At 37.4% G+C, this 19,005-nt stretch overlaps 1 protein-coding gene across 1 annotated transcript; it reads left to right on the plus strand.

The window, feature by feature from the left end:
- The first annotated feature begins 5,454 nt into the window (after positions 1 to 5,454).
- On the plus strand, positions 5,455 to 6,463 carry LOC110627472. Its single transcript, XM_021773800.2, has one exon. It carries the CDS (start codon positions 5,502 to 5,504, stop codon positions 6,351 to 6,353), a length of 852 nt encoding a protein of 283 aa, XP_021629492.1. The 5' UTR covers positions 5,455 to 5,501; the 3' UTR covers positions 6,354 to 6,463.
- Positions 6,464 to 19,005: the final 12,542 nt, after the last annotated feature.

Here is a 19,005-nt window from a genome sequence, read left to right on the forward strand (position 1 = left end):
CCCAGCTTGTTTGTTGAGTTCGTGTTAGAGTACAATGGTGCGGGCCAAAGCCTCATCCCAGTACTGGCGAGTTTCCTTTAAGAGCGAAAATTGGGCGAGAGCTTCATCCTGTTGGAGTTCTGCTGTAGAAGCTCGCTGGGATGATTGGATGACCTCCTCCCTTAATTCCTTAAGTTGCTTGGTGAGATTTACAACTTGCCCTTTGAAGTTTACAATGTGCTCGCGAGACACCACAGTGGCAGCCAGGTTCTCATCTCGTCGTGTCTCCTCGATATCGTTGTCCATGGAGCTTTGGATAAACCGATTTCGAGCATTGATCTCTATGAAAGTTCCTAAGGATTGTCAAAAAGAAAAACGATGTCAGCAGACCACAAATCTAAAGTATCGAAAAGAAAAGCGATCAACTTACCATGAGGAGCAGCTCCCTTAAATTGTCCTTGAGAGTCTCTAAGGAGCGAAAACTGCAAGCGAATTGCTGCCTAGTGGACAAACCAGATTGCAGATAACTCAAAGGAAGCAAGGGTCGGAGACGTATGGCACCTCGCCGAAGACTTTACTACATAACAATTCGTTTAGCAGGACAGTCCCCAATGATGATATCCCCAGCAGTAGGAGGAGGAGAAATGCTTTGAACAGGAGATTCAGTGTCTTTGTTCGAACTGTAATCCTTTGATTTGCTGATGATGATAGGATCCTTTGGGACCGTCTTAGAGGCAGTTGGTGTCTTAGAGACAGCAAAATGAGAGCCTTCTGAAATGGCACCAAAGCCAGTGAAGGTGTAGGGCTGCAAGCAAAAGGCCGAACGAATAACAGAGGAGTCGTAACATGAAAGACCTCCCAAGTGACTTCGGCGAAAGACTTGTTAGCTTGGAAGACTAACAAAGTCTCTTTGAGATTCTCTATGGATAAGGTAAAATTCTTAGGAAATTTAATCTTGTCCATTGGCAAAGCAGAGACTGCAAGGAAAAAGAAAATAAAATTTAGTTAGAACTTGGCATTATAAAAAGAAAAATTCAAAGAAAAACTCAGAAGTACCGGCTTGGTGACAGTCCTTCAAGGAGGACATGAACAAGAACTTCTCAACATCTTATTTTTTTTCCTACAGAGGTCAGTGAAAAAAAGGTAGATCTGATCTATAAAGTTCAATCTAGGAAACTTATTGTAGCCCTGAGGTATATCCCCCAAGATAGGTCGACATCCCATTTGACCCTTGAACTCTCTTTTAGCTTGACAACAACAAAATGCTCTATCTAGCCCTTGATCGAATTTTTATAGCTAGTAAAAATGGAAAATCTAGCTTAGGGACCAAAATAATAAAACCCATGTATAGATGTAACCAAACGAAAGAAGGTAGATAATAGGTCGACGGAAGGAGCGAAACCCTGACACAGACAAATATACTCAAAACAACACATGAATAGAATGGAGTTGAGCGTCAATATTCTAGGAGTTACCCTATAGTGTTGGAAAACCTCGATGAAAAAAGGGTAAAAGGGAAAGTTAGCCTAAACTCGTGTTTCTTGAGGAAAAACACCAAATTACGCCTCTATTGGGCGTCCACCAAACCCTAAGGGATGGGCTGGATAGAGCTATTCTCTCATTGTTTAGGGGTGCCCTAATTCTAAAGATTTCAATATCTATTAGGTTGCGGGGAAGATGTTGGAGCAAGAAAGACGGAGTGACAGAAGAGACTAAATTATCCACCGCTGGAATTTCAGTAGGAGCCATAAGAAGAGCAATAACATACCTCTGATCGGAGAATCGAGACTAGAGAGGTGGGAAAGGCAGAATAGCAGAGATGAAGCAGGACAAAGGCAACAAGTGAAAAGCCAAATTCGAAATTGGGAGAAGACGAAAGATATGACACCTATTAGAGTCCCTTTTTCGATTTGAGCAAAATTAAATAGAATCTCGAAATTTACTCCCTCACTAATCATGAAATAATTGGTAAGGGGAATAAAGGAGCACTTGATGACTAATGGATCTCGGACCGTCAGGCACACAATAGCCTATACTAAAGAAGCCTAGACCAACATAACATAGGCCCATAACATGTCGCATAAGACGGAACCTGGACCAACCAAAGTCTAATCCCATAGCCTGGATAAGGCTCAAAGGAGCTTGGGGGCAGTCAGGCCCGACTACTCACCAACATTTGTATGAGAGCAAAGCCTGCAATAATAGGAATTGCGTCCTAAAAGGGCCAAAAAGAATTAAATAGCCTTTTGATGAGAATTAAAACTTTGTACTCACAAACAGGCTATCCGCGTGAAGGTGGCAGACAGAGGTGGCAGACAGATAAGATAAAGGTGTAGAACGGTAGAGGCATGCCCGATAAAGACAAGAAAAAAAATAGAAATAAAAAGAGAGAATAATCAAACTAAGACCAAACTTACCAAAACTGACATAATCCTAGACTCACTTTGGATCTCAGAACATCAAGTTCGATTAGAAAAGGGATATATAAAATTTTCATAACAATAGCATTATTTTATGGTACATGAGCACTTTTTAATTTTTGAATATGAAGAAAGTTGATATTTTAACGTTTTTATATTTATTAAGGATATCGTAGATATTGAATATCTAAGTAAATTATAAAAAACTTTATAAAAACCTAAACATGACACTATTGTTACTTGATCCAGTGCTACAAAGATTCAGAATTCAATGTGTTCTTTTGAAGAATTTGTATGTATATTCTATTAGAATATTCTCCACTGTGATTTTAATGTTTTTGCTTTTTTTGCTTTTCCCGCAATATACTCAGATTGGAGAGGTGATGGCCGACAAAAAAAAATAGCATGTTTAGAAAGCGTCTCTTATGCTATTATTAACAATAATAAAATATGTTTTTATAATAAAATATATTATGTTTTCACAAAAATATATATTATCAATAATAATTAAAAAACATTTTTTAGGTACAAATTATATTATAAATAATATTGTATACCAGCTGCAGGTTTTGCTGCTAAGCGAGAGGGGATAAAATTTTGCTGATGTATCCCTATTTGATAAAATTTTTTGCTTCCACCTTTATTTGGCAAATTTTCTCTTTAGTCCATCACTTTGACAAAAACCCAAAGAGCATGAGCTTTGGCATTTTAGAGGGATTCAGATGTCTGTTAAGCTTACTCATTGCAATGGAAATACTCATTCTCAAGTAAGTTTGTAAAGGACTTGATAATGTGACACCATAATGACAGACAAACTTTCTATTAATCTTCACTTGCCCTATAGAAGAATCACAAAATTCCCTGCAATGCAACTGCACTTCCAGCTCCACCGAAAGTAATATTGGAGAAGTCAAAAAGAATGTGAGTGAAGCTTCTCATCCAGTCCACTCTCTAAATGATGCTAAAACTTCTTATCTCCAACACTTCCAAGTCAAAATGGAACTTATGTGTCTAGGTTTTCCAGCTAATCCTCCAGCCATCTGCTACTGCAATTGCATATTTCTGTGAGTTCCTATGACCTTGATTGTATATACACCCTGGCTGACTTTAGCAGCAAGGACTAAGAGAGTCACTGCTCACTACATGATATTCATCAGCAGACTGCATTTATTTAAAAAACAATATTCAAATATTGCATGAAAGTGTATATTTATACATGCTGCTACATGTTCCTCTCATCTTTCTCTCATTGATGAGTTCAAATAAAGAAATCAGCTAAACATGATCTGCAGCTATATTGGAGGATCATGCTTCGCTCTTGGCGAACCACAGAACCAGATTGCCATCAGCACTATTAGGGTATGATTTTGTCCAACAAAGACTGCAGACTGATACCTGTTGTGCTGTGACCAATAACATTGATAGTGAATAGAGGAGATTGAAAATCCAGCCCCTTTTTATGCCACAGTTGCTGGTAACCTTCACCAGCTCTTATGACTGAAATTCCAAAAGAATCAGAAATTCCCTGCACTTTATTCTGCTTTAAGCTCAGATGAAAGTAACATTGGAGACTTAAAAGAATCAGATTAAAGCTTCTCATCCAATCCACTCTCAAAATGATTTACTTCCTAAATCCAGCATTTTCAGGTTGTAAGGAACTAATGTGTTCCAGCTAAAGCCTCTGCACAGATGGGTGCTGCTGATTCTCCTGCCATCTGCCACTGCAGTTGCAGTAGCTGACACTTGTATTAATGGTAATTGTAGCTCTTCAGCAACCTCTTATCCATAAAGCTATTGGTACTATCACTGTCAAATAGGATTACCAAATACCAACTGCCTGTTTTCGGTAATTTCCTGTAATTTCAATTAATTTCTCTTGCAATCTTGCTGTTTCAAAGGCTTGGTATAAAGTTCCTAGTTTCATCATCCTTACCATGGGTCTAATTTCATAAGGGAAACCTTCAAAAAATCCAGATAAAAGTAGGCATCCGCCTGCTCGGATAAAACCCTCTCCATTCTTGTCCAGATATCCTCGGAACAAATTCCTTCTTGTTGTCTCAGCATCATAAACTCTTCAACAATGTCCTTTAGAGCTTAACCTCTAAATCTAGCATATAACCAGACAAAAAAAAAATCAGCTTGCAATCCCTACCCTTCGCTCCCTTGGAACTCCATAAACCTCAAAGTACTTGACTAGCTTCCAACAATAAAAAATCTTAGTAAACGTAAAATTCATTTGTATAATATTTATCAACAGAGTGCATTCACTTTTTGAGAAATTTCAATGATCGTTTGCAAGTATGCATTTATATATGCTGCTATATGTTCCCCTTATATTTCTCCCGTTGTTGGGTTCAAATAAAGAAATCAACTAAACTTGATCTGCAGCCATATTAGTGGATCATGCTTCAATCTTGTTAGACCTGATTGTCATCAGCATCTGTACGGTTGCATTATTAATTTGTTAACAATGCATTTCTACAAAGCACACATGGACTGTGCCTAATTTAATTGAAATCAAGGCTGTCAAGGTTCTAGTTGCTCCTCAGTACCAAGCATCCCAGCCAGAGTAGTTCAACACTCATTGTCAATTGGTGGGCATAAACTAAAGAAAAAGAAACTGTTATATGCTTGTTCTTTCTTCTTTCGAGAGTATAGCTGCATTATGCTCGTAGATGTGAATACTTTATCATTCTTGTGCACATGCGAGCATAGAAGGAAACAACTTTTATCGGATAAATTAATTATTATTTATCTTAAGATGTATGATTATAGTTTAATCAGTATTATTGCATGCATGCCTTCAAGATCAGTGCTACTTGATCTGATGGTGATGCATGTGTTGGAACCTTGGAGGCACTGTCCCTTTGTGTGACTATATTTTAATCATTCATCATAAATTTTTATAATCAGATTGCTTAATTATAGCACAACATTGATGAAACACTTGGAACATGACAACCAAGATAAATCAAGAAGTCAAATTCTTTATGTTCTATTGCACTTCTATATATATAAGAGGCTCATTCAATGGGATTAACACAACCAAGACCACCTGTACATTCACACAGTTGATAGACTATCTTCTGCATAAGGAAAAAAATGGCTTCTTGTCATATCCGTTCATTTAGTTTACCTTCCAGATCTCATCCGCTAATTGTTAATATTGAGGAGCAGTTGTGCAAATTGAAGGCATCTCAGTCCTCAACAATGAGCTGCAAATTGAATAGCCTAAAGAATTTGTTTGAGTGCACTGATGATTTGCTTCAAATGCCAGTGGCTCAACAGACTCTCTCCCATGAAAGTCAAAGCCAGTGTGTAGAAGACGCATTGAGTGGATCTCTGGATCTGCTGGTTTTGTGTGATTCCACAAGAGACTTTTTCTCACAGATGAAGGAATGTGTGCAAGAACTTGAATTATCTCTTCGTAGAAGAAAAGGTAAGGACTCTGGCATGACAACCGATTTTGAGGCTTATGTTGTATCTAGAAAGAAGTTGAGTAAAGTTATCTGCAAATATCTGAGAAATTTGAAGAGAAAGGAGAGGAAATGCACAACAGCAGCCTTGGAAAATAACTCCAACCTGACAAACATGTTTAGCCTATTAACAAGAGTCCAAGAAACTAGTCTTGTGGAGTTCAAGTCGATCTTATCTTTCATTTCTCAGCAAAAGGCAAAATCAAAGCTCTCTGGCTTGTCTATCATCTCAAAAGCACTGCAATCCAAGCGTGTATCATGTGAGGTGGAAATTGAAGTAAATGAAGTAGAGAAGATTGATGCAGAATTGCCTATCCTAAAGTCAAGCAAAGATATCAGTATTTCTCAACTTCAAAACCTTCTTAAAGGATTGGAGTCTTTGGAGTCGAGCATTCAAGAAGCTGAGGAGGAGCTAGAATGCATTTACAGGCGATTGGTGAAAACTAGAGCATCACTTCTCAACATCCTGAATCATTAGTGGGGTTGCTTCCACAAACTCCCCTACACAATTTTGTATCATACAAATTCAGTTCCCAATTGTAGATATATATACACACAGAAAATGAAATCAAAGATTTATATACTCAGATTCAGAACATCTCCCTATTTGCTCACTTTCTCCTCTTTATATTATATTCAACTGCTAAAGTAGCTCAAAAAATTTTTACGAAGTTAAATTTAGAAGAATCAACATAAAATTTTAACAGGATCTTGACAAGCACTGTTTATTTCCATAGCCAGTGGAATCAACATGTTTTCTGCTGCTTGGAGTTGGTTAAACTGAGATGGAAAAAGAATAAATTACACTATGAATAATTTTAATTTAGTGAAAACTGCTATACTCTGTAAAAATTTTCAAAATTATCATCACATTTTACAAGTTAGATCATCTGAAAAATGAAATTGGAAAGCATATCTTGGAAATGATTTCTGTTTCATTTCCAAGGGAATTAAAGAAGGCCTTTTGTTCACCCATAAACTATTATAATAATTTAGATAAAGCCAAGGCTGTCAAGATTCATGCTGCTTCATAATCAATGGATATTCAAATAGTAAAAGAAATTGAACAATTATTTTGAGCTAATGCATCACCCTCGTGGGAATTCATAATTTACTAGAGTCATGCAAATGAAGCAGGTAAAAACTGAAGGATATTATCTAATAGTTATGACTACGTTTTGTTTACAAAAAATAATTTGTATTTAAAAAATATTTTTTTAAAATGTAGTTTTTTTTTATTATTTATTTTTAATTTAAAAAATAAAATATTATTAAAAAATTAATATATAAAGGTCTTAATAAAATTTTTAAAAGATAAAAAATGACTTTTTCTTTTTAAAAGATGAAATATTTTTTTTAAATGACTTAATTTTTTTTTATCAGAAAATATTTTTTATTAATTAATTATTTTTTCAGTATTTCAAATATCAAAAAATATGTCCATGCGAAATAAACGGAGCTTTACTTCTGAAACCTTTGAAGTCGGGTTCATGCATGGGCTATTTGTCTAATAATAACAGAATGTCTACTTGCGCATGTTCAAACTAAAAGCTGTTCATTTTGAAGGAGATCTCTTTGTCTGGAGTTATGGCAGCTGAAACTGAACTCGAAAAATATTATAATCAATTAGGGATGATAAGGGGAAATTTTCATTGGTTATTCTTGAACTTTGAGGGTTGTAACACAGTACTACCTAGAAATTAATTTGTAATAAAAAAATACTTAGAACTTTAATATTAATAATGATAAAATACCTATAGTCTGACCAGTGCTAACTGAACTCCAAAAAAATGGTATGAGATTATTAAGCGTATTTTTGCGAGCACATATTACCGCTAACATTTTAAAATAGCCAAATCTCCCTCTGTATCTCTTACTCCTTAGATGTTCATATCTCAAACCTAAGTAGAAGTGATAAGATAGATCATTCCCTGTCAATGAGATGCAATTGCGGGATGGAGGTGGTGATAAAAACCTATTGGACAAACAAAAATCCAAGTCCAAGATTTCTTGGATGTCCATTTTATGGAGTAAGCAATCTTTGGGTTAATTAATAGTGTTTGGTGCTGGGAAAAATAATTATTAAAAATGCCACCCACTAATGCCATTTTTTTTTTTTTAAAGCTCAAGTCATTATTGATCGGATCATAGGTACTTTATGGTTACTGAAATTAAAGTTTAAATTTTTCAGTAAAAATTAATTATTAGGTAGTACTATATTATGGCTCCAAAATTCAGGTCGTACCTGTGAAAGTTACCTGGATGATAAAAACATCGGTGGAGCCGGCACAAAACTCTAAAAAATGATAGCAGTTATGGAATTTGAAAAAAAGAAAATCTTATATTTTTAAATTTAATTTTTAAAATTTTATTTAATTAATAAAATGATTTCTTAATTTCAACTTTATATTTTTAATTAAAACTAATCCTTATATTTTTACAAATTGATTTCTAAATTTTTAATTACAAGTAAGTCTTTATATATGTAAATTAATTTCTCTATTTATAAAATTTTAGTATTTTCTATGTGGAAAACACTAAATGAAAATTAAATAAAAAAATATGTTGTTTCCTTTTGCTCTAATTAAATAAAATAAATAAGTAAATCATTGATAAAAGAAAAGTTAAATGGTATAGAATTCTCTGAGCTTAAATATAAAGGCATATTGTATCGAGATTCTTTATTTAATTTTTATTTTATTATTTTATTATCAAATATAATATATTAAAAATTAATGAATATGTGATATTAGTTTTTAAAAAATATAAGTAAAAATTTGTAAGTAATTATAATATTTAGTGACTAATTTATAAAAAATAGGGATGAATTATAACTATAAAACTATTTTTTTATAAAATTATAACTAAATTATAAATAGATGGCTTAAATTGTATATTTTACTAAACTTTAAGAATTAAAATGTAATTTATCCCAATTAAAAATTAATTTTAACTAATTTTCAAATGTCATACCAGCGTTTATTACCACTTAAAGGCAGTAGAAAGAGAAGATCTATTTTTTTAATAGAATAAAACTACATGATTGTTTTTATTATAAAGTAAATTACAGAACTCTACTCGAAAAAGATATAAAACCACATTGCAGTTCTTTTATAATTATCCAAACAAACATATCTTATCTTGATAATACCTTTACTTGGTGGCGGCAGAAGTTATGATCATGAACTTTTTTTCATAAATCTGACTCTTACACCTTTTAGGTTCGAAAGCTTTAGAAATAAATATATGCAGTTTTGCGACCCTATTGCTGAAGAATTGCTCATATATTCTAATGACTAGCATCGGTTTCTATTGAAGAATTTGGAAAAGTCAGAAGTGCCAAAACAAGAGCATGAGCCATGGCATTTCAGAGGGATTCAAATGCCTGTTAAGTTGACTCATTCGAATGAAAATAATAATGCAAATAATAATTCTCTAGTAAATTTGTAACGGACTTAATAATGTAACACATAATGACGAACAAACTTTCTAGTAATCTCCGCATGTCCTACTGAAGAATCACAAAGTCCTTGCAATGTAGCTGTGCTTCGAGCTCTAGGTGAAAGTAATATTGGAGGCTTGAAAGTAAAAAAGAATGTGATCGAAGCTTCTCATCCGATCTACGCTCAAAGTGATGCTAAAACTTCCATACTCCAACACTTCCAAGTCAAATTGGAACCTATCTGGATTTTCCGGCTAATGCTCCTGCCATCTGCAACTGCAAATGCAGTGGTTGGCGCTTGTATTAATGGCAATTGCATGTTTCTGTGAGTTCCTAGGACCTTGATTGTACATGCACCATGGCTGACTCCAAAAGCAAGTACTAAGAGGGTCACTATCTCTAACTCAAGTAGAACCCTCTTTGTTCTAATCTTGAGACCCTCAAAACCATATCCATTCCCCTAATCTTTAAATCTAGCATATACCCTTTTTCAAACTCATCTCATGAAGAACTTGTGCAAAACGAGAGAGAGAGAGAGAGAGAGAGAGAGAGGGTTTCCTCATTGAATGAAATGCACAATGCGTGCTCTGGTACATTTACAGGTCTCAACTAACAAACTAACATTCCCACCTATGAAGAAAATAGAAACAGAAAATACAAGAAAAATGTTGTGCATCACTACTTAACCCAAAACACACATTTTACTAATATAACTTAACACTTTCCCCGCTCAAGATGAAGCTGGGTGTCGCAGCTTAAGAGATAGCAAGCGCATCTTGAACATCCACAAGCTGAGCTGTGAGGAAACATGAGCTAGAGAAATAAATCCTCGAGTGAACTGAGTGCAAACTTCATGACAATCTATATCCAAGTGCTTAGTACAGTTGTAAAAAACTGAGTTAGGCAGTAATATGCATAGCAGCTTTATTGTCACAATGCAAAGGAAAGGAAGTTGAGTGTCCAAGTGAAAATCCCGCAACAGATAACTCAACAAAAGTAGCTCACAAACTGTCATCGTGATGCTTCGATATTCTGCTTCTGCAAGGACCTACTAACAGTTGCTTGTTTCTTTGACTTCCGTGAAATTAAAGCATTGGCAAGGAAGACACTATATCCTCTAACAGACTTGTGAGACATAGAACACACAGCTCAATTCGCATCACAATAACCCTTGAGCTTCAGTGAATTACTAGCTAGAAAGAAAAGATCTAGAGAGGGAGAGCTCTTCAAAAAATGCAGAATACACAAAGCAGCAACCAAGTGAGGTTTTCTTGATTGTTGGATGAATTGACTCAGCTATTGGACTGAGTAACAAATGTTTGGCCTTGTTAGTCCTAAGTAAAATAGCCTGCTAATTAACCTTCTGTAAGCTTCTGGATCAGAGAGCAATTCCCCATTTGTGTCATATCCAGAATTAAAATCTGATTTCTAGTGTGATCATAGGACTTGTTCAATCCCATAAGGAACTGTAAAAACTTATCATCATTCTCCCTATCCATAAACAGCTTGGACAATCCACATTCACAAACTGGTAAAGGCCTTAATACCGCAACCTCATCCCAAAGTTTTTTTCATCTTAGTAAAACACGTTGCTACTGACATTGTACCTTGTGTAAAAGAACTAATCTCCTTCTTTAACTGACATAATAAAGGACCGTTACCCTCCCCAAAGTTTTCAGCCAATTCTTCCCATAATTCTTTTGCTGAATTAGCATAGAAGAATGCCTCTATAAGATCTTTAGAAATAGAAATCAAAATCCATGAAAAAACTATACTATCAACTTTTAACCATTTTTCGTGTTCAGAAGGTCCTATTACAGGCACTTGTTATTGAACCATTTATAAACCCAAGTTTATTTATGGCTCGCAAAAGCCAATGGCATCGAATGACTCCAAGTGAGATAGTTAACTCCATTCAAGGGCATAGGAACCAGAGTCATACCTGGATTATCAGAATTTTGCAAAACAAACGAGTCTGGAGCGTTCTGTCTCACTTATTGAACATCTCTTCTACGCATCTGATCTCTTTCTTCATCGGGAACAACAGCTGCATCAATCCTTTCCTACATGGTTAGGGTTTCAAGAAAAAATAACGGCCTCAAATTAGGATCTTATTTCTGATACCATGTGCATATTAAGGATAAAGACTAACTATAACAGTTTTATCTATTTTTAGTATTTGAGTTATAGCTGTATACTTATCTTGTATTTAATTAGTTGTAGATATTAAGGATAAAGACTAACTATAACAGTTTTATTTATTTTTAGTATTTGAGTTATAGCTGTATACTTATTTTTAGTATTTGAGTTATAGCTGTATACTTATCTTGTATTTAGTTAGTTGTAGACTTGTATTATATAAGCTCCTGTAATACGTTCAGTAAATAATACAAAAACCCTTTTCTCTATATGGTATCAGAGCCGCAATCTGCTCTCACGAGTTTTCTGATCCAATTTTCTTAAACTTTAATTAATGACTTCGTCATCTATTACTGTTATTCAATTAGATGCTCCAACGCATTTTCCTATTAAACTTACTCAGGAGAATTTTCCTGTTTGGAGAAAACAGATCCAATCAACCTTAATTAGTCTTGATTTACTTGATTTTATTGATGGTTCACGGGTTGCACCATCACAATTTCTTTCTGAAAAAGACAAAACAGCCAACCCAGCTTTCGCCTTATGGTTTCGACAAGATCAAATCTTGATCAGTGCTCTTTTAGGAAGTTGTTCCGATACTATTCAACCCTTGATTTCTTCAGCCAATACTGCCAAAGAAGCATGGGATCGGCTTCACCAGAGTTTTGCTAATGTTTCTCGTTCTAGAATTTTGTCCTTAAAGACTAAATTAGCACAGAACTCTAAGGGAACCAAACCGATTGTTGTTTTTCTCAATGAGATGAGGGCTATTGCAGATGAGCTTGCTCTTACCTAGAATCCGGTGAGTGATGATGATTTAATTGTTTATATTATCACGCGATTGGGAGATGATTACAGTCCCATAGTTGCTGCGTTAAAAGTTCGTGAAACCCCAATAACCTTTTCTGATCTCTTTGAAAAACTTACTGATCATGAACAATCCTTACAAGAAAAAGATTCCACAACTGTTTCAGCTACGTCACAAGTGATTGCTACTGTCAATTACACTCAACGTTCTAGAGGGTGTTTACAAAATCAGAATGGCAATTATAATCGATCTCCACAAAAATACAATTATTCTGGAAATCGACGTGGTGGTCGTGGTTCTTACTCTGGTGGTCGAGGTCAAGGTTCTTATCGACCTGATGTGGTATGTCAATTTTGTGAATATACTGGGCATACTACTGCCGAATGTCGCAAATTGGCTCGCTTTCTTAAGGAGAATAATATGTCTTTGAAGACTGATACCTCTCATTCTTTAGCACCGATACCTGCAGTTAATGTTACTTCTGCTATGGCTGCTTCTTCTCCACAACAATGGTTGTTTGATAGCGGAGCTTCTCATCATGTTGTGTCGAATCCAACTTCTTTGCAAAACTATTCTGACTATGGAGGTCCTGAGGAAGTACAACTTGGTGATGGTAAAACGCTTGCTGTATCACATACTGGTTTTGTGCAAATTCCTGCTTACTCTAAGAATTTATCATTGCCTAATGTGTTATGTGTGCCTAATCTGCGCAAGAATTTGGTTTCAATTGCTAAGTTATGTCGCACTAATCATGTTTCTGTGGAATTTTTTCCATCTTATTTTGTTGTGAAGGATCTGTACACGGGGGCGTCTCTGCTACGGGGAGAGAACATTGATGATATCTACTGTGCAAGTTTTTCTAGAGTTAATTCTCAACGTCCTCAGCTGAATGTTACTACTCGGTGTCTGTCTTTGCTTTCTGAATGGCATCACAAGCTTGGTCATCCCAACAATAAAGTCTTTTGTTAGTATTTCGAAATATTGGTCTTCAGTCTATGTCTAACTATGTTTCTAGTTTTCATTGTACTTCCTGCTCTATGAGCAAGAGTCATAAATTATCGTTTTCTGAGAATTCTCTTGTTAGTAATAAGCCTTTGCAACTTGTTTATTCCGATGTTTGGGGTCCTACACAAAAATCTATTGATGGCTATGAATATTATGTTACATTTATTGATCACTATTCTAAGTATGTTTGGCTATATCCCATGAAGAAGAAATCTGATACTCATGATTTGTTTATCCACTTTCAGAAATTGGTTGAAAATTATTTTCACACTAAAATTATTTATGTGTTCACTGATAATGGTGGGGAGTATCAAAAGCTTAAGCATCATTTTTTGTCTTGTGGTATTTCCCATTATACAGCACCTCCACATACGCCAGAGCATAATGGTACTGCTGAACGTCGTCATCGCTCAATAGTTGAAACAGGTCTTGCTATGTTACAATTTTCGTCTTTACCTTCTAATTATTGGTCTCATGCTTTCCAGGCTGCTGTTTATTTGCTCAATCGGTTGCCTTCGTCCGCTATTTCGTTTCAAATACCTTTCTCTAGATTGTTTGGTATGTCTCATAATTTTAAGAGATTGAAATCTTTTGGTTGTCTTTGTTTTCCATGGCTAAGGCCATATAATAATTCTAAACTTCAGTGTCGTTCATTGCCTTGTATTTTTCTTGGATATTCTCCAACTCAATCTGCATACAAATGTTACGATCCAAAGGCTAATCGTTTGTATTTGTCTCGTCATGTTCAATTTGTTGAGCATATTTTTCCATCTGAAACTTGCACTAGTTCTCATCAATTTACAGATTATTTTCGAGATGCTTCTTGTACAGGTTCGGCACAACAACAAAATTCATCACCTGTTGCACCAACTGCAGTTACTTCGGTTCCATTGGCAATTTCTATTCCAAGTGATTCTGATTTGTTGGTTTCGAGTACTGGTTCAGAATCTATTACAGCATTATCAGCAGAATCTGATCAATCTGCCATGCCATTAATTAGTACTGAGACTCAACAAGTTGAACCTTTGATGACTGAATATTCTACTGCTGATTTAGATTTGCCACTACCGATTATTTCACAAGACTCAGTTCCAGCTCCTGTACAACGGCAGCAGCGACAAAGGAAGCCTAACTCAAAGTATTTTAATTCTTCTTTTGTTAATCTTACAACTAAATATCCTTTACAGGATACACTCGAGCCAAGAACAGTTAAAAAAGCTCTGGCAAGTTCACTTTGGCGGCAGGCGATGGATTCAGAGTACAATGCTCTTTTGCAAAATAAAACTTGGGAGCTGGTTCCGAGAGATAAACATCATCTTATTAGTTGCAAATGGGTGTTTCGGATTAAGCATAAACCGGATGGTACTATTGATAAGTACAAGGCACGTTTGGTTGCCAAAGGATTTCTTCAGGAACCTGGGCGTGATTATTTTGATACATTTAGTCCGGTCACAATTCGGGTAGTTCTTACTCTTGCAATTTCTAAAGGATGGCAGTTAAGGCAATTGGATGTAAATAATGCCTTTTTACATGGCACACTTTATGAAGATGTCTACATGCAGCAACCTCCAGGATATGTGCAACCTGAGTTTTCTGATTATGTTTGCAAACTGAAGAAGTCTCTTTATGGTTTGAAACAGGCTCCACGAGCTTGGTTGTAATACCCAGCTAGACTTCGGTATCGGAATTCCTACCGTCCGGTGGAATCTCGGATGTCGGAAGCCTCTAGTAGGGTAAAACCATGTTTTTATGAAATGTTTTAATGTGTTTTATGTTTTAAGCATGAAAGAAAATGAGTTTTTGCATGAAAATAGCATTGGAGGAAAACTCAGGTTCGGCCGCCGAACCTCAAGTTCGGCCGCCGAACATGCATGCGTTGCGGGTGTGCTTTAGGCCCCCGAAAGCATAAGTGAGGGAAGTCCAGGTTCGGCCGCTGAACCCCAAGTTCGGCCGCCGAACATGGCATGCATGCGGAGGCACATTCGGCCCCCGAATGTGGTCTGGCCAACCACTATAAAAGGGTCCCTTAGCCGAAAACGGGCGAGCTTTTTTCCCATTTTCGGCCAAGGTGAGTCTCCGCCGCCCTTCACCCATCTTTGGCGTCTTTCCTCTAGATCTTTCAAGATTTTCATTTGTTTTAACTTTATTTTGAAGATTTGAGCAAAGTTTTGGAGCTTGGAGGTTCAAGAACTCAAGCTCTCCCAACTTCGAGTTTAGGTCGTCTCTCTCTCGATCTTCAAGAGGTAAGAGCCGATCTTAAGCTCATTTCATGTTTAAAGTAAGTTTTAAGTAGATCTATGGGGTAGAATGCATGTTTAGGTTATGGTTATGTTTATGGGTATAAATGTATGTTCATGAACAATGTGGATGCTTGATGTGTTGTAGATGGGGTTTATGATGGTTTGAGGCCCCTAGGAACATGTATGCTTGTGTATGTGTGTGGTAGAATAGGTTTAATGCATGTTTGGAAGGTTTGGAGGCGAAATGTGCAAAAGGAGCCAAGTTTCTGCCCTTTGGCAGAAACCAGGTTCGGCAGCCGAAGGACTTTCGGCCGCCGAACATGGCTGGGGAGGCAGCCTTTCGGCTGCCGAAGCTTGCCCCCGAAAGGGAGACTTTCGTCTCTGTCTGGCAGTTTCGGCCGCCGAAAGTGCTGCCGAACATGCATGAGTTTTGTCTCTGTCTGGGAGTTTCGGCCGCCGAAGGTGCCGCCGAACCTGTCTGACTTTCGGCTCTGGAGGGACTTTCGGCCGCCGAACCTGCCGCCGAAAGTGCCCTGTCCAGGCCTCCTTTGCATGTTTTTCTATGGTTGTTTCATGATGTTTTAGGGGGTTTTTGGGGAGTAGTTTAGAGATATGTTCTAGTATGTTTGGTCCCTCATTTGAGTCCACCTGTGTAGGTTCGGACCCGAGGAACCAAGGACCCCAGCAGTGAGTTCAGCTGCTTCGGTGTTGTCAGAGTCAGCCAGAGGTGAGTGGAACTAAACTTAATCTTTTAAATTAAATGTTTTATCATGTTTCATGCATCATGATTATGCAATAGGATGATTGCATTAGTTTCACGAATATGCCGCATTGCATCGATTGTTGTTGATGTGGGTGAATGTTGGATGACCCAATTAGTCCATGACAGGAAGACCAGGACCCCATTCTACGGCCTGGCACAGAGTAAGGAAAGACCAGGACCCCATTCTACGGCCTTGCACGGTTATGGGACTCGAAGACCAGGAGCCCAGAGGAGGCCCTAGGACAATGGTAAGTAATGTATGTATGACATGAAGACCAGGACCCCATGCTACGGCTTGGCACAGAGTTAGCTTGGACTAATTGGTGACAAGTTCACCCAACCCTTATGTGAATTGTCTGTGTTATGATGCATTTCATAGAGCATAGTGTTAATATGTTTTACAGTTCTGCTCACTGGGCTTTTAGCTCACCCCTCTCCCTTTACCCCCAGGCTTGCAGGTACAGGATAGAAGAGGAGGTCAGTTAGAGTAAAGATTGTTTATGTAATAGATAGAATGTGGACATGACAAATCATAGAACGATGTAATGTTACAGTATAGTTATGTAATGAGATGATGTTTATGGATGTTAGAGATGTGCTTGACCATAGATTGTTGTATCCCTTTCTATACATGATCTTAGAGATTTTTATGATGTTTTTGTAAACCAACTCGACATATGTTATGTCACCCATTTGGGGGCACTGATAAGATCCCACAGAGGGATCAATGTTTATGAGTTATGTTATATACAGTGCATGCATAGGTTGAGTATGGTTGATGTATATGGAAAGAAAATTTTTAATTCTTATGTATGTTGTTGATCATGTATGAGATTATACAGGTTTACAGGTTAGATGTCAGGCTTGCTACGGGTCCCGGCGGCCTTAAGCCGATTTGGATCCTAGCGCCGGTAGCGGTCCGATTTTTGGGTCGTTACAGAATGGTATCAGAGCCCTAGGTTCATATGGTCGGACCTAGAGTGTTGGGCTCATAAAGGTTATAGAAGGTCAAGCACAATAAGAAAGGTCATGTCCACTAGGATAGGATGTGGAGTCCTGTCTTACATAATGATGTGAAATGCCATGATGATATGCTATGATATGTGATGTATGTGATGCGGGTTCATGTGTGCCCACATGAACCATATGGTGCTAATGTTTGCTTGTGCTGTGTACTGTTTTTCAGAAAACAGGATGAGAGGAACTCGTCGATCTGCACGATTGACTGGAGTACCACCTGAGGATGAGGGCATGAGCGCCCGTCCTCCAGCATTGCCTAGGGCAATGTCTAGTAGGTCTAACCGAGATAGAGCAGCAAGAGACCCTAGAAGGTCTCTAGATCTGGGTAGAAGCAGATCAGTGAGGGGAACAGTTCAGGGAGGAATGTCAGAGGATATGGGGGATGATATGGATGTAGAGCAGAGAAGGGATGGCAGTTTGGGAGTTAGCATGTCAAAAGAAGGTATGGGAGAGTCCCAAGGAGGCACTCAGGCCTCGGGATTTGTTCAGCCACCCCTAGGGGTGAGCATTCGGTCGGTTCGGTTCAAAACCGAACCGAACCGAATAAACCGAAAACTGAAATTTGAGTGTTTATGAAAACCGAACCGAACCGATTTTGGTTAGAAACCGAATCGAACCGAACCGGTCTGATTCGGTTCGATTCGGTTCGGTTTGATCGGTTTCGATTTTTAATAATTTTTTATTTTTTACACTTTATTTTTAATATTTTAAAATTTAATTAAAATATTTTAATCTTAATATGATTTAATTTCTATATATTATTAAAAAAACATATTATTATTACTAATCGGTTCGGTTCGGTTTTTTCGGTTTTTTTCTGATCAAAACCGAACCGAACCGAAATAACCAAAATTTTTAAAATTGAAAACCGAATCGAACCGAAATATATAAAAAACTGAACCAAATTTTTAAATCGGTTCGGTTTGATCGGTTTTTTCAGTTTGAACCGAATACTGCTCACCCCTGGCCACCCCACTACCCACACTTCTCGCAAAATCCCGGGTATTCGATGGGAGGTACATCGGATTACCCTAGCTTCACCCCTTATCCCACACAGATGCCATACCCACCATACTACCCACCATATTCGCAATACCCAATGTATCCACCCCCACCTTACTATCCAAATCCAGCAGACCCTACCTCAGAAAATGTTGCACCACCTCCACCACCTACAGAACCAGCAGCCCCAGTTGCTCAGCCATCTAGACCTAGCTCAGCCAGTGGGAGCAAGGTTAAGATGACTGACTACATGAAATTGGGTGCTCCTCAGTATGAAAAAGGGGATGACCCATTTGTGTATCTTGAAAGGGTTAAAGTGATCACAGAGGAGATTGGGGCTGATGACAGTAGAGCCATTCAGATGGTTGGATTCACGCTTAAGTGCAAGAAGGCACGAGAGTGGTTCAAGAATTATGTGAACCCGAGAGTGGACAACATGTCCTGGGAAGAGTTTGCAAACGAGTTTGCAGGTTGGGCTTTTCCCGATAGTTCAAGGGAGTTGAAGATGATAGAGTTTGAACATTTGAGGCAGACAGAGGATATGAGTGTAGAGGAGTACACCGACAGATTCTTGGAGTTGCTGCCTTTTGCTGGGCAGAGTCTGGACACAGATTCGAAGAAGTCAAGGAGGTATGTCATGAAACTTCATTCCAGGTATTCCTCATTGATTCAGTCCGTGGACAGGGAGAGCTTCCATGACATAGTAGATAT

Source organism: Manihot esculenta, chromosome 12 (genome assembly GCF_001659605.2).
Source record: "Manihot esculenta cultivar AM560-2 chromosome 12, M.esculenta_v8, whole genome shotgun sequence".
In the NCBI taxonomy this organism is placed as follows: domain Eukaryota; kingdom Viridiplantae; phylum Streptophyta; class Magnoliopsida; order Malpighiales; family Euphorbiaceae; genus Manihot; species Manihot esculenta.

Bases quoted from the DNA above. Each gene is read 5' to 3' on its own strand.
- LOC110627472 (XM_021773800.2), top strand. From the start codon at position 5,502: ATGGCTTCTTGTCATATCCGTTCATTTAGTTTACCTTCCAGATCTCAT.